Here is a 19,729-nt window from a genome sequence, read left to right on the forward strand (position 1 = left end):
CACAAAAATGTTTAAATAAAAAAAGCATGCTAAAGTTGACTTTAGAGATGGACATTGTTTATTATCACGCTCTAGAGTTACTTCAGAACATATTGGCTGTTTTACTAAATAGTTTGGATACTTTCATTTGTGCCTAGAAAATACATAGCCCTGTAGATGGTTTATTTCTTAGCAGTTTTGCACTACTTCATGTTATATGATCCACATATAATAAAATAATAACACTACACTAATACCAGCACCTGAATTAACATAGTCATCCAAGAATAAATCATTCTACATGCCTCTATTAGCAATGATACTTACTTAAAGAAGGGGACAATCTTGTTGGCAAGCACTTCAGCTGTCCGAAATCCTTGGGAATACAACATGACCTGAGCAATCAGTTGACGGTCAGGCTTTGTCATGGCCAAACTACGGAACAGTTTCTTCAAGTTGTCTGGAAGATTTGATCGACCCGCATAGCCAGGGTTCATTGTGATGAAGATTGCCATATCTGGACTCACTTTCACTTGTTTGTTTAGCAATTCACAGGTAATAGGGGCGGCAGCTGAAAGCAAGAATCTGTCATTTAAGTATACTTCTCACCTCTTCACCTTTCAAACACTGACAGAAAAGGAAGCCAGCAAGGCTGGGGAAGACTACTGGTATGTGTGTGCGTGTATGTATGTATGTATGCATGCATATATGTATGTATATATTTTATTTTATTTTATTTTCAGAACTTATATGGCTGCCTATCTCCTATAATGACTCTAGGTGGCTCACAACAATCCATAAAACATAGTTAAAAACATACCCTTCCCCCATGCATCAGACCAAACATCCTCACAGCTCAACCCCCCCCCTCCCCATTCTAGCCCAATGGTTGGGGGAAGATTCAGGTCTTCACAGTCCTCCGGAAGGCTAAAAGGATAGGGATCCCTTTGATCTTTGGTGGGAGGCTGTTCCAAAGGACTGGGGCAGCCACCAAGAAGGCATGCCTCCAAGGTCCCATCAAGTGACAACATTTAAGGGAGGGGACCTGGAGTGTACCCACCCTATTTAACCTAGTAGGACAGGCATATACCCTCAGGGAGAAGTGGTCCCACAAGTAACCTGGCTCTGTGCCATGTAGGGCTTTAAAGGTGATAACCAGCACCTTGAATTGCACCAGAAAGCAACAGGAAGCCAGTGCAGCTCATGCAGCAGCGGTGATAGTCGGGTGAACTGTGGGACATACAAAACTGTGCCTACTGCTGCTTCTGGACCAGCTGCAGCTTCCAGATGGTCTTCAAGGATAGCCCCACGTAGAGTGCATTGCAGTAATCGAAATGGGAGGTGACTAAGGCATGGGTGACTGTGAGCAAGGTATACCCTTAGAAAGACACTGCTATAGTAAATATAAGAGGGCCAACTAACGAATTTGATGTATATGAGGTACATGCTTGTTTAAATACCCTAGTCCAATTTTTTTACCATTTTAAGAGGAAAAAACCCCATCAGTTTGTTTTCTGGCTATCTCTATAATAACTTGGTGATCTTTCCACAAGTCTATTTGGAAAGCCGAATGGTTTCATGTGATGCATAGCAGTTGTTTGGAAACCTGGAATCTTGTTTTCTGCCTCTATACTTCTATGTATGGTCCACCCTAGGCTGCTTGTGGATCTGAATGGTTTCCAGAGTACACTTCCCCTTAGAAAGTGGGGAAGAACGTTGTGGGGAAGAATGTTGTGGCTTTTTCTTTTTCATTTCCTATGATTTTTTTTGTCTTTTGTTTCTTTTTCCCTAGATAGTCTAATAGAGTTTTCTTCCCTTTCTTTTTTCTCTCCCTATGTAGCACTTTTTATTGAATAAATTAGGTTTCTTTTTTAAAGTACATACCCTTTTCCACAAAAGTTTTATAAATACATAGTTATATTGCTATATTATAATATATTACAAACCAATAAGGCTTTTAAAGAAATATTAACTGTAATGTTTTAAAAAATGTAATTATAGTTAACAAAATAACAGTATTGAAATACAGAAACTGTGCAGTTGCAAAACCTATAAAGTAATTGAAAGTAGCTTTTCTTTTTAGAATACATACATTTGTCATAGTTTGGATTTGAGTGTTCTCGCAAGGCTTCCTGAATGCACTGGACTTGCTGAGAAACAGCAGAAAGCATTCGCTCCTCAAGTCTGTTAAACTCATCAAAGCAGCCCCATGCACCTACTTGACAGAGGCCCACAAAGATGCGGCCCATTGCCTAAAGAGATAAAGAGAAAAAAAAAACTCCATTAGGTGTAACTCAGCATCTGTAAAAAGGGGCATTTTCCCCATGGTTTTTAAGAGGCAAAAACGGCTATACAGTCTGAATCTTTTGTTAAGTATTATGGACACATACTGGAGCTTTCCTTGCACTGAAATTTAGGCTCATAACAAGTAACTGGATGTAAGATCCTGTCTCTTAAGTTGGACTCTAGGGTATGGTTGGAATTGTTGCTACTGTACCAGCCTTCCTGCTGCACAGCATCTTCCCTCCATGAATTTCTAAACTCTGTGGCTGGATTGGCAGTTGAGTTCTCCAGGCTTAAGGTCCTAGGGGACTTCAACCTGCCTTCCCAGGGGTAGAATCAGAGATGGCTTTGAAGTTCATGGCCACCATGACAGCCATGGACCTGATCCAGGTCATCAAGGGCCTGATGCACAATGGTGCTCACATTTTGAATTTGGTTTCCCAGTTGGGGCAGCGGTGATGGGATCTGGAATTGGGAGATACTGCCATCGCTCCGCCATGGACTGATTACTTTCTGATCACCCTGGTGTGTCCCAGAGCTCCTCCCTGCCACAGGGAGGCAGAACCTATTTCATTGGTATACTCCAGGTGCTTGATGGACCCTGATGGGTTTCAGAGGGAGCTTGTGGCTCTTCCTGAAGATTTGGTGCACAGTTCAGTTGATGCCTTGGTTGCAGCTTGGAATGAGAGGGCAGCTGGGCTTTGGACCGAATCAAGCCTATGTGGACTCTCTCCTCCCATTCCCCTACCTTTGAAGAACACCTGAAAGCTGCAGTTGTACCAGAATGCAAAATGCAAGCAATTACAGGCATGATTCGGTACACCCATGTTACACCTTTGCTTTGTGAGCTGCACTGGCTCCCAACAGGCTTCTGGTGCAATTTAACGTATTGGCTGCTACCTTTAAAAGCCTTTCATGGCATAGGGCAAGGATATTTAAGGGACCCTTTCTCCAACTGTCTCTACCTGTCCTATCAAGTCTGGCTACAGGGGCATGCTCTGGGGCATGCTCTGGGGCATGCTCTGGGGAAGCCTATTAAGGAATGCCATCTGGTGGGACCCAGGAAGCATGCCTTTTCTGTTGCTGTACCTGCCCTTTGGAATAACACTCTCCCAAGATTAGATTGGCTCTGACTGCTGGTTTTTTGGAAGGCCCTTAAGACCTGGTTGTTCTTAAGTTGGGGTTGGGAGGTTAGGTGCGTCTGTGAATTACTGTCATTAGCATTGATGGTCTTGGCTGCCATGTTTTATTTTTGCCATGTATTGTTATTTATGATTGTACTGATGTTTTTAATCTCTGCCACTGAGAATTGCTTGCGCAAGATGAGCAGCCATATACAGGTAGTCCTCAACTTACGATGGCAATTGGAATTGGAATTTCTGTCACTAAGTGATGTGGTCATAAAGCGCAACCACATCACTTAGCAATGGCAATCTCTGCAATTCCAGCTGCCATTGTTAACTGAATCCTACAGTCATTAGGTGAGGCAACTTCCTGCTGGCTTCCCACAACCAAAGTCAGCAGGGAAACCAGCAGGAAGTTGCAAGTCCGAGATCTGCAAGTAGGTAAGTGGCTGCTACTAGGTGGGGGAGGGGTAAGGGGATATGTGTGGGTATGGGGGAGGGTTGGGGAGGGTGTGTGAAGGTGCACAGGAGGGTTGGGGAAAGATGTGTGGTGAGGGATGGGGTGCGAGAGGTGTGGCATGGGTCGGGTGCATGAGGGTGGACGAGAGGTGTCAGTCGGGGAGAGTATGTAGGAGTGCATGAAAGGTGCCATGCAGGCTGGGAGGGTGCACAAGGGGGTGCTCGAGACTTCTCCATTGACTTTCTGGGGAAGCTGGCAGGGAAGGTTGCAAATGGTGATCACGGGGCGCTTGGCAACCAGTCATAAGTGCAAACAGGTTGCCAAGCACCCAGATCCTGATCATGTGTCCATGGGGATGCTGGGATGGCTAGAACTCTGAGGACCAGTTGTAACGACCATTCGTTCGGTGCCATCATAACTTGGAACAGTCACTGACTGAATGGTTGTAGGTCGTGGACTACCTGTAAATTGAAAAATGAATAAATAAAAATGAGTGAGATTGTTGTTCCTTCCCAACAATCCACGTCACTTAAAAATATGAATTGTATGGTTTGAAGTTCATCGTATTTTCTAAAACTATCTGGGTTATTTTGAATTTGATTTTCAAGTTAGCAAGATTGGAAGCTGTGGGGAGATAATTCAATTAGCCTTAATTGGTGATGGCTTTACATTTATCATGCAAAAGTTATAGTATTGTTAGATTACAGTGGGGCAAAAAAGTATTTAGTCAGCCACCAATTGTGCAAGTTCTCCCACTTAAAAAGATGAGAGAGGCCTGTAATTTTCATCATAGGTATACCTCAACTATGAGAGACAAAATGGGGGGGAAAATCCAGAAAATCATTGTCTGATTTTTAAAGAATTTATTTGCAAATCATGGTGGAAAATAAGTATTTGGTCAATATCAAAAGTTCATCTCAATACTTTGTTATATATCCTTTGTTGGCAACGACAGAGGTCAAACGTTTTCTGTAAGTCTTCACAAGGTTTTCACACACTGTTGCTGGTATTTTGGCCCATTCCTCCATGCAGATCTCCTCTAGAGCAGTGATGTTTTGGGGCTGTCGCTGGGCAACACAGACTTTCAACTCCCTCCAAAGGTTTTCCATGGGGTTGAGATCTGGAGACTGGCTAGGCCACTCCAGGACCTTGAAATGCTTCTTACGAAGCCCAGGTGGTGTGTTTGGGATCATTGTCATGCTGAAAGACCCAGCCATGTTTCATCTTCAATGCCCTTGCTGATGGAAGGAGGTGTTCACTCAAAATCTCACGATACATGGCCCCATTCGTTCTTTCCTTTATACGGATCAGTCATCTTGGTCCCTTTGCAGAAAAACAGCCCCAAAGCATGATGTTTCCACCCCCATGCTTCACAGTAGGTATGGTGTTCTTTGGATGCAACTCAGCATTCTCTCTCCTCCAAACACGACGAGTTGAGTTTAGACCAAAACGTTCTACTTTGGTTTCATCTGACCATATGACATTCACCCAATCCTCTTCTGGATCATCCAAATGCTCTCTAGCAAACTTCAGACAGGCCCGGACATGTACTGGCTTAAGCAGGGGGACACGTCTGGCACTGCAGGATTTGGGTCCCTGGCAGCGTAGTGTGTTACTGATGGTAGCCTTTGTTACTTTGGTCCCAGCTCTCTGCAGGTCATTCACTAGGTCCCCCCGTGTGGTTCTGGGATTTTTGCTCACCATTCTTGTGATCATTTTGACCCCACAGAGTGAGAACTTGCGTGGAGCCCCAGATCGAGGGAGATTATCAGTGGTCTTGTATGTCTTCCATTTTCTAATTATTGCTCCCACAGTTGATTTCTTCACACCAAGCTGCTTGCCTATTGCAGATTCAGTCTTCCCAGCCTGGTGCAGGTCTACAATTTTGTTTCTGGTGTCCTTCAACAGCTCTTTGGTCTTGGCCATAGTGGAGTTTGGAGTGTGACTGTTTGAGGTTGTGGACAGGTGTCTTTTATACTGATAACAAGGTCAAACAGGTGCCATTACTACAGGTAACGAGTGGAGGACAAAGGAGCCTCTTAAAGAAGTAGTTACAGGTCTGTGAGAGCCAGACATCTTGCTTGTTTGTAGGTGACCAAATACTTATTTTCCACCATGATTTGCAAATAAATTCTTTAAAAATCAGACATTGTGATTTTCTGGATTTTTTCCCCTCATTTTGTCTCTCATAGTTGAGGTATACCTATGATGAAAATTACAGGCCTCTCTCATCTTTTTAAGTGGGAGAACTTGCACAATTGGTGGCTGACTAAATACTTTTTTGCCCCACTGTAAGTTCAAAAAAACTATGTCATTTTTGAGTTAGATGCACAAACTTGATACTTCTCTAAAATAATTAATTACAGATGGAAATGCCATACCTGGAAATCAAATGTTTCATCACAGTTGAAAACAAGAACAAATCTTCCAAGCTGATGTCCAAGAGCTTTAACAGATTCTGTTTTACCAGTTCCAGCAGGTCCTGTTTATACATAACATAGAGACAGATTACTTCTGCTCTACAACAGCAGCAGCATAATCTTGACAGGTAGCGATGTATGAGCAACAACCTACCAAATGGAGAACCTCCCAGCCTGGCCTCCAAAGCTTGCGTCATTGTCAGGTAACAACGATCAGTAAGAGGAGTCTGCACCAGTTTATCTTGAACTCCAAGGTACTCAAAGCCATAGTTGAATTTGGCATTAGCCATCTGAATGGATAGTTGCTGCAGGACATCTGTTTGTTTAGGATCAAAGTAGAACCTCATCTGGCTCAACCAATCAAATGATTTGGAGTTGTCAATTCTGCTTTTGATCAATGATCTTGTAACATCTCTTTGGTGCACCAATTCAGTGATCTTTTGAAAAAGCAATAATCAATCTTAGTATACGTATTTAATTGAAACTTGATTATATGAAATGCGCATGTAAAGTAACTTGTATGTCTGGCCTAGAGGCAGTTACTGAAGATTATAACTTACAAGGTGTTCCAGTTTTTTTCTGCGGAGAGGAGGCTGCTCCATCAACACGGAGTCTGCAAGCACATTCAGTGTCGCTTCGACATTGGTCAGCACAGATTGCAGAGGAGTACTATCACCACCTCCACCCATGCTGTTCAAAGCAGACTCCACATTTTCTGACCAGGCAATCTGAGCTGAAAGGACAACAAGTTGGGCCTAGAGAATTAAAAAAAAAGCTTAAGTGTTAGTTATTGGATATTTTGGCTTCCTTCCTCCCACAGCATTTTATCTTATTATAATGCTGAACAGAAAAAAAAAATCAGTACCTGATATTTGTCAATCCATGAGATGTAAGTAGCTGGATCAATTGAAGTTGCTTTGCCAAAGATCTCAATTTCTGTTTCAGACTCAGCAAGAAGTTTGGCAAGTGTTACCCTCATTTCTTTTTCAACAAGTGTGAGCCACTCATTGATCTTTGGATGCTCAGTGATTGACACAGGAGTTTTGAATATCACCTGGAAACAGAATTGTAAGCTTGTTATTACTTTTAAGAGAAAAATGTCTTATGCCATGTGACCCAGAAAACAGCTCTATACCTCCTCTCCCTCACGTGATGATATCCCGAGAACAATGGAGTTGTCTTCGTTAAGGATAATGCTTGACACTCCAGCAAACATCTTCTTGAAATGTTTCTGCAGTTTAGCTACATTTTTGCTGTTTCCAATGATTTCGAGCAAGTCTTCATCCCCAACAAAATAGAACCTAAAAAATAAAGTTCAGTATTTCAGTGGATCCAATATGATAAAGCACACATCAAAACAACAAACCTCAGAGCCAACCCATTTGTGATTTTTCTTTACAAATTGATCAACCAAAGCAAACGAAGACTTTAAACTATTGCTTGTTGAATTTAGAAGTAATTCACACTTATGTAGATGGACAATTAGTTCTGAACTAAATTGCTTACCGAGGGAAAGAAGCTCTCTCTCTCTCCAGGTATTCTCCCAAGGCTTTTTGGATCTTTCCAAGCAAGTCTGCTAATCTTTCCAGAGATCTCTGTACACCCTGAATATTCAGAACATCCATTACCAAGGGAGATTTTGATACCTTTTTCATGAGAGCCAGAAACTCTGTACTGATGCTGAAAAGTCAGGAGGAGAGAATAGTGATGCATGAGACATATAATATCTTCCTCTTTATTTACTTATTATATTTCTATACCACTGAATCTGCCAAAGAGCAGTTAACAATTGATCTGTAAATCATCACAATACAATACAAATTAAACCATCCACAGTAAATAAACCAAAATCAAAATAATTAAATCTAAGCATACAGGTGGTCCTCACTTACTGACTGCAATAGGGATTGGCAACTACATTGCTAAGCAGTGTGGTCATTAAGTGCAATGTCACATGACCACAACTTGTGACTTCCTGGTGGCTTCCCCATTGACTATGCTTGTCAAAAGCTGGCTATGAAGGTCGCAAATAGCGATCACGTGACTGCGGAATGCTGCAATCATCGTAAATGTGCACCGGTTGCCAAGTGCTTGGATTGCGATCACATGACTGTGGGGATGCTGTGACACCTGCAACTTCATGCACCAGTCTTAAGTCTGTAGTTTCAGTGCCAGCACAAGTTCGGACAGTCACTGAATGAGTGATCAGTAAGTGAAGACTACCTGTAGTTACAAAAACTTGATGGAACATTATCAGTTGATCTAATAGAACAGCCATAATGAGAAAAATAATGATTGTGAAATTTTAATCAGCAAAGCCTCTCTAGAACTTTTTATTTTTTTTTTTTAAATATCAACCAGAAAGACATTAGAGAAGCAACTCATCTTTCTGTAAGGGGAGGCTGTTCCATAGAAATGAGCACATAACCAAGAAATAGCACTTCCTGAAAGTGGCCCTCCTAACATCATAGAAGCAGGGAACAACCAGTAGCCTCTCCTGGGATGATTATATAGGAGAACTTGTATAGGATTATATAGGACAATGAGAAGACATTCTGTAAGTACCTAGGTACCAAGCCACTTAGGATTTTATAGGTCAAAATCAGAACTTTCAATTACACCCAGAAACTTACTGGTAGCTAACACAGGTTCCACAACACCAGTGTTATATATTCCTGGCAGCCAATACCAGAAACCATTTTGTACCAGTTCCAGTTTCTGAGTGAACTTCACAGGGAGCACTAAGTAGAGATCATTGCAACGGTAGTATAATTACTACTGTTGAACTGTTCCATGAAATCTCCAAAACTAAGTTAACACACAAACTATTAACATTCTCATATTTACACCCAGAATTGGGGTCAGAACATTACCTTTGGAACCTCTGGGTTTCAACTGGCAGCAGATGTTTGATATCGGCACTACCCGTGAAGATGCCTTCCAAGTAAACCCAGCGCCTCTGGACATCTATCCAGACATCAAAGAGTGCCATAATTCGATTCAGTTTGTCTTCCCAGCTAAGGGCATCTTCTTCAAATACCTACATATAAATAATGAGCTTCAATTAATGAAAACAAATCCACAGTAGTCTGCAACTACTAATTAAGACATCTATTAATTTACCAGAGTCACCATTAAATTACAACAATTATATTTATTCGGTAAAAGTACTGATTGTATTTCCATAAAGATCACAATGTGATAAACAATAAAATATAATAAACTAATGTTAAAACATATAAAAAGTATTTTAAACCAGAAATCAGAATGTTAAGGGCCAAAATAATGTATTTTAATTGTTTTTCAAAATATGCAGTCCTTTTCCTGCATTTTTATTGAACAGGCTCTGTGAATAATGAAGTTTCTCAAAAGGCTTCTGTTACAGATCTTAAAAACCAGGCAGGCTAGTGACACAAGCAGGTATTCAGATAGCTGGGTTCTAAAACCATTCATGCTATGAACTGTGTTTGGAAACAGTTGGCTGTCATTCACTATGAGCAGCCTGGCTGCCACATTTTGCAGCAATTGAGGCCTCTGGGTATTCTGCTGATGATCCTAAATTGTAAGTAGTTTTGTATGGAAGCTTGCACATTGTGTCTATGCTTGTTAAGATGTCAAAACTTTTCCAAGAATAAACTGAAGCATGGATTACCATATTCAAACATACTGAGATATGGAGAAAATAAAATAAATATAGCTAGTCATTACCTTGTAGTATGGAGAAAGCTTCATTGCAGATACACTGTTGATGTGCTCTTTGACCTTGTTGAAGAGGTCATCCCAACCACGAATCAAACGACATTTGTTCTGATAATTAACCAAATCCAACTCATAGGTATTCCATACTTCACGTATCTTTAAACAAAACACAAAGTAACAATGAGACCTAGAGCTTATGGTAGTAAAGACTGTGAAACTTCTCTACAAAACCCAGTTACGGAATATAATCTATTCATATTTTTGTTAAAAAAAATCACTAGAATATAAACTGAAAATCTTTTAAGTGGTATAGATATTAAAGGTGAATTGCTACCTGCTTCAAGAATTCTTCCAGTGCCATCTCTCCCTGTGCCACCAGTAGCACATCCTTCACAATCAATTCATTCTTCTGCAAGTCAACATCCCAAATCTGCCCCAGAGTTAGTTCAGAAACCACCCAATTGACATGCAGCCTCTTCATCAGTTGTTTCCAGTGACGATCTTTAAGAGCTTCTGATTTCAGCTCAATTACCAACATATTTATCTGGAAGAAAGACATCAGGAGGAAAAGCATAAAATTATTTTTTTAATCAACATACTGCTATATTCAAGTATTTTTCAAAAGCAAACGTACCTTCATGTAACCCTTCAGAAGTCTCTGAACATATTCATAGGAAGCATATTGACGTAGCCGAGCAGGAAAATTCTTCAGCTGGTTTAGTAAGCCATCTAAACTTTGTCGAAGCTGTCAAAACAGGAACAGTTTGAAAAAGTAGCACATTTTGAAGGCTATTAATCTATAAATGTTGATACATGTTTTATTACATACTTATTAACATATTTTAACTGAAGTAATCTTTATCTGTGATATGACCAGCTGTATACCCACCCCGAGTCTGCAAATATAAATTGATCTTATTAATTCATTGTAAAATTTCTTTGCCCAAATCTTGGCTTTATTCTAGCCCTACTTATATGGTTGCATCCAGTACTGTCCAGCTGACAGCAAAATAGGTATAGCTTGCCAAACCAATTTGCCAAATCTGCTGTGGAAGCTTGGGAGACTTTGCAAGACTAGGGGTATACTGAAGTTGTGCCTTTGAAACTTTGCATTTGTTAACTATTACTAGGCTTTTTTTCCTTAGTTAAAATTAACTCAGATTTCTCCAGTTCCAATCTTTTTGAAAAGAAATAGTTGATGTCTTATCTAATATACAAACCAATAAAACAGAGATAATACCAAAAGAATATTCTTGTAATGTACTTTATGCAATAGTAAAATAACTAAGGAAGTATTTATCCAAAAAGTCTGGACCACCATAGCATGGATCCATTTCATAAAATAGCTCTTCACATTTTTAAACCACCTTTTTTCCAGGCAACAGTGTCACTTCTATGTATTTTATTTATTTAACAAGTTTCTATAGCCACCCATCTACCCAAGGAACTCTGGGTTGATGGATGAACATAACCAAACTATACAAATTCAATTCAAAAGAAACTGGGTCAAGGTCCCTAAAAATAACATTATCAACACATCAAACAAAACCAAACCCATCAGCTTCTGCTTGCTTAAATATTATTTTTGACATGGATATGGCACCTTTCATTCAGTGGTCAGTAATACAAATATTAAAGGTGGATATGCCACCTTTCATTCAGTTTGCAGTAATACAAATATTAAAAAAAAGAAAATAAAACAATAGACAATAAACTGTATAGTAACAGTTAATCCAAGTTGTGTTATACCAAAATGGGTTCAATGTTCAAACACTCTTCCCAATTAATATTGATATGAAGTACATATAATTTAATGCTGAAAAAGTAAATTTTGATGGAGGTAGGGACTTAAAAGAAACCAGTATTGAGATATGCAATATGAGTCATCAGTAGATTATCTCTAGAGGTTCCTAGTTTCTAATATGGTTCAAAATAATGAAAGAACAGTGATTGAAGTTCAGTGATTTATCTTTATGGACTCTCAAAGGGTATACCAAAGCTCCTAGGCCTCCCATTATGAGGCTACCCAATTTGTGTTAATGAGTGTTTTCCAACACATCTGAAAAAAGGTAGTTTCAATTTCTACATTATAAGAGTTAAATATATAAAGGAGGATATATTGTGCATTTAAGAATATGTGACACCCCCTGCCCCTCAGTTCTACATCTTCTACATGAATAGCTGAAGTAATACCTTTCTGGGTTGTACAGAAACCCAAGGCTGTTCCTTCATTTGATCAATCTGTTCCCAAACTTTTGAAAGCTCAGACCAGACTCCTTTAAGGTCCTGTAGCTCTTCTAAGGCAACCTGTGATGCAAAAAAGTTAAAAATATGAATACATAAAAATATGAATAGATACAATAACAAAATATATGATTTCTGAAGTATCAGTGTAACTATAGCAGAGACATATGTTTTTCTAATTACAATCTCACAGTTATAAAACATTCATGTTCCAATTCATAGAACCAAACTCTGGTTTTTCATACTTGGACACGTTCTTCACTGCCACTGAGAAGTCCTGTATCAGTAAGCTCCAGAGCTTCTTTGGCCTTTGCACATTTTTCACGGTCATCTTTCAACCTTCCAAATTTCCCTTCATAGATGGTAAGTGCTTGGAGAGCCTCCTCTGGACGCAGGTTGCCCTTAAGAAAGCAATAATGAAACTTTAATTGTTTAATTAATTTATTAAATTTAATATCAAATCTGATATTTTAGAGCCCACCATTACATAAATTGGAACTTCAGCACTATCACATTTTAGCTTCATAGCTGATACATATGGAGTGAAATTAAGAAACAGGTCTCCAAATGCATGTTGACGCTAAAAGAGAAAAACAACTGGTTGAATTAATGGAAACCTACTGTTACAGGCTTTGTCTTCTCCCAGTCTGTCAGTAAGTCCACTGTGCGGCTTTCTACAGCTCGATCTTCTTGAACAATCTTCATCTGCAAGTTTGCTACTTGCTGCTGAATGGCAGAATCTTTTCTTCGCATAATATCATTGAAAGCACCCCATTCTCCTTCAATGTTGTCAATATACAACCAGGATGAAGGAAACTGGAATCTCTGCTTCTCAAGTAAGCGTTGGCCATTACGGTATAGCTATATGGTCAGCATAAAAAAAAAAAAAGTTATATTGTATGTTAAGATCAAAAGACACATAAGTTGGAAATTTAAATCAGCTGCTGCTACTATAATATGAAGAATTTAATGACTTTACTGAAAAGGTTAAAACAATCACTTTAAAAAGACATGCAATTTTTTAAAATCTGAGATTGACAAAGAATTTATAATTAGAATATATATTTTAATTTTTTTAAAAAAAATCTGCCATAAAAAGCTTACCTCAACTTGTTTCTCAAACTGCTTGATTTTGCGTTTCAGTGATTGCACATATGTGATAAATGTTACAGCATCAGATGTGCTAGCTGTATCCACTGAATGTTGCTCCAATTCTTGACGTGACTATAAGAAATGGAATAAAGGACAAAGCTATAAATATATCAGGAAACTTCAGAACAACTTACAACAGAGAAACCTCTCTAAAAATTGATAGGTCAGAAAGAAGATGTCACTATTACTCATGGGGTTTTAACTAAGATTCCCAAGTCAATAAAAAGTATGGAACAAGACAACCCTTTTATCCTATCTGTCAATATAGTGTTAGATTAGGCTCAATTAGCTTTCCTCTCCTTTTTGTTTTTGCTTAGAGTAACTTAATATAACAAATGTTTATCATCTTCGCTTCAGAACATCTTTACCTTGGAAATCTGAGAGTGGAACTCTGTCATGTTTTGGCCCAGCATTTGACCAAATTTGCTCAGTACTTCTTTATGCCAGGAGTCATACTTCAAGTTCACTTTGGACTGAACCTACACAGTGAAAATAATGATACTTTTATTCTATACCCTTCTACCTCTGTAACACAAAACACTGTTTTTATTTTTTTATATTTTATTTGCGCATTCATTCCCATCCTTTTATTTCTGGCCTGCATTTGCATGCTTTAAGGAAAAGTTACTAAAAAAACCCATCAGCAATATCAATGTTTCTGACATTTGTTTTGCAATCTGGTTAGGTACTAAATTAACAAACCAACAATGTTACTCAATAGTATTCTTCAAAATATTTACCTTTCCATAATCTATGATAACAGGCCCAAATTCCTTCCTAGTTTCTGCATTGTCAAAGGTTCCTCTGGCTTTTCTGATTTGAACCAACAGTGCCTGCCACTTGTTTAAGTCTTCTCCAAGTCGGTTATAGATATTTTCAGCTTGCATATCCCATAAGCACTGGTACTGTAGCCAAACCTATAGACCAAGCCCACACAGAAGGAGAACTTAAGCAATTCATTTTAAGAAATAAGTCATCAATTTCTAAACACATAGAAAATTACTTTTAGGGATTTAGGTCCTTTAAAAAAACAAAACAGAACTAACTCTCCAACCTATAAAATTAATGTACTTGTTAGAGTGTAAAGGCAGAACATACAGCAATAAATAAATAATCAATTAAGACACTGTCACATAGAATACTGATACATTATAATCTTAAAATGACCCCATGCCCCAAAGAAAAAAACTAGAATCCCACCTTAACATATTGTTCAACCTCTGTTACAATCCCCTTGACTGCAGAATAAGCCTCCTCCAGAGCTGAAGGACCATCTGGCATCCGTGTCAAAGCATTACGATAAAACTTTTCTTCTTCTGATAACTCATAGTGTACACCAACCTAATCAAATCCAGAATTAAATACAGAGCAATTTTTAAAAATGGAAACATTTAGCAATTTGACAAAAATTCTTGAAGGTTTAATGTTCTCAAGAATTCTTTGAGTCAAATGTGTGGGGTTTTTTTACCTGGTATCTCTGACTTTGGATTCTAGGAAGTGATAATATTACCGTCTTCCAAGCAAACAATTCTTGGAAGAGTTTGTATCTGCAGTCTTCAATTGGTGGATTCAAATAGATCACCTGATTGGTTATTCGGAGTTCATGCACAACGTTCTGCAAAAGTATAAAGCCATGTTCAGTTTTGCTGTACTAGGTAATGGCATAATAACATTCATTTAAAAACCCTGCAATGATATAGTTGGAGAACAGGTTACAGTGTGATTGACCTAGTTGCAAAGCTATGTATTTCATTACTTCAAACTATATCTCAAAACTGACCTCTCCTATGAAACTATTTCCTTAACTGCTTAATGTTCATTTGCAAAGCCAGAATCAATTTTTATTTTTATCCACATCTTCATTCCTCTATTCTCTCTCAAAGTATGAACATTTACATGGAAAACTCTTTAGCATAGAGACCTGTCTCTTTTGATTATGAAATTCTAACATTTATACACGTGTAACAAAATGAATCTTATTTGTTTGATGTACCGATAGTGATAGCAGGTCCAGTGAGACAAAGACGACAAGGGAATAAACATGAGGTACAGGAAATTAAGATAATCCACACACTGAAAACCAGAGTGAAGGTTGGGGAAAAGTGTAGCACAAAATCTTTAGCTATTGGCTAGCAATTGTACAATGGAATAGGCACCCCAGTTTTCTCTTATCCCTAATCTTTAAATAAACTGCCAAAATAGATACATTGTTATAGTTAGAAGAGCTAGAAATTTTCCAGTAAAACACTCTGGAAGGCAACTTCTCTGCAAAATTACATTTACTGCATTTGTGCAAACAGAGAATAAACTTCAACAGCACTAGTACTGAGGTTCTTCAGCTACTAATAGTATTCAAACTGTGCAGGTCTAATTTAAAGTGAAAACTTCACTTACTTTGATTTTGGGCTCTCCACCTGGTTTATGACTGACTTGTGGAGCATCTGTATCCATATCTACTTCTGCTTTGTCATCAGCTTGACCAAGAAGTACTTGTGTCCATGCTCTCAACCCAGCTTGCAGACGAACTCCTAGTATTCTCTCAATCTAGGATGCAAATATATTCAACAACTGTATCACTTGACAACAGTACTAATGTTTTTATTTATGTTTTAAATGAGATTTGTCTGCCGATGGTTCCATATGCATATACAACAGATTCATTAACTCATTTTTAAACTATGGCTTGTTGAACAAGCTATAGTGGTATAGTTCATATAATACACTGTCACAATTACTTAGGTCTGCACATACAGATAGACCTCGCTTAATGACTGCCATGTTTAGTGACCGTTAGAAATTACAATGGTGTGGGATAAGTAACTTTATGGCCAGTCCTCACACTTGCAACCGTTACAGCATCCCCACAGTCATGTGATCAAGATTCAGGCGCTTTGCAACTGATGGGCATTTATGACTGTTGCAGCGTCCTGCAGTCACATGATCACCATTTGCGTACTTCACAGCTGGCTTCCGATAAGCAAGTCAATAGAGAAGCCGGCAATAAAATCACAAGTTGCGGTCATGTGATGTCTCACTTAGCGACTGTGTTGCTTAGCAACCGAGTCAATGGTTTCAATTGTGGTCATTAAGCGAGGACTACCTGTAACACAAAACAAGTATCAATATGTCTTAATGTTACATGAAAACTGGGCCACTGGAAAATTCAGAAAATAGTAAATCCCCTTAAATTTTAAAGTAAAATATGTTTAAGAGTAAAACTTCCAACATTATTTCTGGGTTATTGAAATAAGATTTGACAGTTTTTTAAAAATTTCACCTTTAATATGAGTCATCATACACAGACACACAATTTATATGCTGCTAAATTCCAAAAAATCTGAACAGTTAAAAAAGGAACAAGCAAAATCAAAAGAATTATAAGAAACTCCATCCCCCATCAACAAAAAATTTCCTACCCACTGACACACTGGATCAAGTAGGCTAACATAGTTTTAGCAGTGTATTTAATAATCAAGGAAAAGCATATTTCTGGAACCTATGGTTTGTTAAATTCTTATTGCCTTCTTTTATCTCCTACATACATGTTATCATCTAAACAGAAAAACTGATAAAAATAGTATTATTCTTATTTACTGTAAGTAAATAGACTGGATTTCAAAAAGATCTAAGCATAAGTAACACTATACTACTATGTATGTTTGCAGGTAAGTTTTGCTGAGCTACAATGAGGGCTATTTTCATGTAAGTGTACCAACTTGGAATTTAGCAACTGAATATAAAAGGAAATAAAGAGAACTGTGGACTTCAATCACCTTTTCTTCAGATTCTTTCCCAGGATGTAAGCCAGAGAGTTTAGGAAGAAATACAGCCAGCGAAGCTTACCTCCATATCTAATTTATTCACCCAGATTGGCAAGTTGGAATATGAATGAAGATTCAAATCGTCTACAGCCTTCTGAACTCTGTTTAAAATTTCAGAGAAGGTTTTGTGATCATACATGCATGTTTCCAAAGATCTGACTTCCAGGTCTATTTTCTCTTCAATGATAAGCAAGTCATCCACCTAGAAGATAGAAAACAAGCCTTTCAAAATTCTTTTTCAGTACTTAACAATCCTTTCCCCAAAAACCTACTTCTTTATCATTGTAATTGCATGCCCATTAATTTTAAATATATAGTGTAAATTGTACTAGCTAGGTCACCTAGAGTTTTAGTATATTTAGGAATTATGATACCTATACTACTTCGGTCTCTAGAGAAATGCCTGCAGAACAAGAAGACTTAATGAGTTTTTTTAAAGATTACTTTCTGCTCCCATCTTGTATTTTCCTCAAGTTTTTCTGTTGAAACATTACTTCGTCACTCATCCACTTAAAACCCCAAACCTGAAACAACAAGTACAAAAATAAATTAACCTTTTCCTGGAAGTTGAAGACAGTCTCTGCCAATCGCTGGACATAAGGATCAAGTTTGTAAGATTCCCACACCAGTGCAATGCCCTCTCCGATCAAAGCCTGCACTTCTTTTTTGAGACCCGCAACCAAGAGAGAAATGGTATTTCGTTCTTCCACCTTTTCACAAGTACGTTCATATGTGCGAACACTCTCGATCAAAGAGATGGCAAAAGGATATAGCTGATTGGCTTGGTGAGCTTTGTTGACTATTGCAAGAGGAACCCGAAATCCAAGCCACTTGAGGTTACGGACTTCTTTTGATAATGTAATTATTTCTGGGAGGAAGTTAACTTTTAGCTTGAGGACATTTCCTGTTCTGCCTCTCACACGAGTACTCTCAATGGTAAAAATGCGACCAGAGACACCAAGGTTTCGCTGCTGAACCTTCCGAGCCCAATCATCAAATATTTCTTGAGTGTTGAGTTTCATACGGAAGCTATCTCCATCTTGCTTTAGCTTCTGCCCTTCTACATGGTTCTCCCAACCCTTTCCAAGAACATCTTCAACACGCTTCATATAAGCTGTAAGTTGCCTGTCAATCTGTTTAGCCCAGATTATAGATCCTGCTACTGGAGGCAAATCTCGAACATGACTCATTTTGCAAGCCTGACTTTGAGGATACTGAACTTTGAACTTGTCATGAAGTGATTCTATGTCATCTTTCACACGCTGGATTAACTGTGTTTGGTATTCACGGATAGCACCTCTAATATGGGGCCGAACAAACAGAGCATTAAATCTGGAGAAGATTCTGAACATTTCATTGGCATTCTTTGCTGTGCCGAGCTGATCTCTTAGGCGAGCAGTAATGCGGGTTTCAACTCTATCAATTCTTTCATCATATCGCTTCATTGCAGCTTCCCAGGCTTCTGTACCTTCTTTGGAAACATCCAAGCCATCTACTTCTTTAACGTTCTCATAAGCAAGATTTACTTCCTCAATTGCGTTAGCATCAGCGGCATCAAACAACACTTCTGCTACTTTCATATCTTGAGGCTCAGGCACGTCTCCCTGATTTTGCTGGGCCACAGCAGTAACCTATTTAAAGTGACAGCAGTTAATCAGATATTTGTTATTTATCATTTGGTATTCCAGAGCACAGAGGAATAGAGTTTTAATATTCAACAAGGTATCAAAAATGACCTGGCCTGTTCATTTAAACTCAAGATGCCAGCATGTTTGTTATGAGTTTTCAGCATCTATTTTAACACGTCTTTGCAATATTTATCCCACAAGCCAATTGTGGGAGTTCTTTGCTGTTCAAGCAATTTCTTTGGAAGCTGGTTTATAACATCTTTTCTAATTAAAAATAGCCTTCACTAGAAGCATATGAAACAAACACCTGACAAGATTAAATGCATGCTTAAGGTTTGGAAAATATATCATTGTTTTTAACAGCAATGGTAATCAAGAAATGTATTACCTGAGGTCTTAGCACTCTGACAATGACTGCTCTTAACTGTTCATGCTGTCTCCGAAACTTCCTCATTTGATCAAGACGAGCCTGCAGCTTTCTGTGAGCAGGATTGATACGCCATACCATCTTCAGATTCTCTTCTCGCTTTCTTTTCACAATGTCTCTTAGTAAGACCTGCAGTTTCTCGTATTCATCATCCCAAGATTGGAAGACTTCAAAGCATGCAACCATGACCTGAAATAATATTGAATAAAGGAAATCAACATATTGTGTACATTTTTTTGAGTTTATTATGTACTGTATAGCCTATTGAAAATCTGTCTTCCCAACTTTTGAAGAGACACAACTAGTAACCAGCCATTATGGAATAGACAAACACATATTTCAGAGTGTCAACTGTTTCTCCAAATTTTCAGAATGTTCTAAAACTGAAATCTGTGAGAAATCTATCTTTAAATATAGTTATGCAGTCACCACACAGTCAATATAAGCAATTAGTCCCAATACTAGAGCTTCTGTGCAGTAGAAAGTAGGCTG

At 38.5% G+C, this 19,729-nt stretch overlaps 1 protein-coding gene across 3 annotated transcripts in view; it reads right to left on the bottom strand.

The window, feature by feature from the left end:
- The window catches only part of DYNC1H1 (dynein cytoplasmic 1 heavy chain 1), a 69,602-nt gene that overhangs the window by 37,769 nt on the left and 12,104 nt on the right, over nt 1-19,729 (bottom strand). For all 3 annotated transcript variants that reach the window (XM_015888966.3, XM_007433395.3, XM_088149828.1), the window contains exons 7-30: nt 19,199-19,426; nt 17,737-18,813; nt 17,205-17,384; nt 15,756-15,905; nt 14,830-14,976; nt 14,562-14,702; nt 14,102-14,278; nt 13,730-13,840; nt 13,314-13,433; nt 12,831-13,070; nt 12,455-12,610; nt 12,159-12,272; nt 10,600-10,710; nt 10,300-10,509; nt 9,975-10,121; nt 9,140-9,306; nt 7,773-7,946; nt 7,402-7,567; nt 7,132-7,320; nt 6,827-7,021; nt 6,421-6,703; nt 6,228-6,328; nt 2,072-2,231; nt 307-550 (exon numbers count right to left, since the gene is read on the bottom strand). In XM_015888966.3, the coding sequence (XP_015744452.2) occupies nt 307-550; nt 2,072-2,231; nt 6,228-6,328; nt 6,421-6,703; nt 6,827-7,021; nt 7,132-7,320; nt 7,402-7,567; nt 7,773-7,946; nt 9,140-9,306; nt 9,975-10,121; nt 10,300-10,509; nt 10,600-10,710; nt 12,159-12,272; nt 12,455-12,610; nt 12,831-13,070; nt 13,314-13,433; nt 13,730-13,840; nt 14,102-14,278; nt 14,562-14,702; nt 14,830-14,976; nt 15,756-15,905; nt 17,205-17,384; nt 17,737-18,813; nt 19,199-19,426 (4,988 nt within the window). The remainder of the gene's footprint in view (nt 1-306; nt 551-2,071; nt 2,232-6,227; nt 6,329-6,420; nt 6,704-6,826; nt 7,022-7,131; nt 7,321-7,401; nt 7,568-7,772; nt 7,947-9,139; nt 9,307-9,974; nt 10,122-10,299; nt 10,510-10,599; nt 10,711-12,158; nt 12,273-12,454; nt 12,611-12,830; nt 13,071-13,313; nt 13,434-13,729; nt 13,841-14,101; nt 14,279-14,561; nt 14,703-14,829; nt 14,977-15,755; nt 15,906-17,204; nt 17,385-17,736; nt 18,814-19,198; nt 19,427-19,729) is intronic.

The sequence above is a fragment of the Python bivittatus genome, unplaced genomic scaffold, assembly GCF_059951505.1.
Source record: "Python bivittatus isolate LINGU-HERP-01145 unplaced genomic scaffold, Pbiv_v1 ctg000580_np1212, whole genome shotgun sequence".
Lineage (NCBI taxonomy): Eukaryota > Metazoa > Chordata > Lepidosauria > Squamata > Pythonidae > Python > Python bivittatus.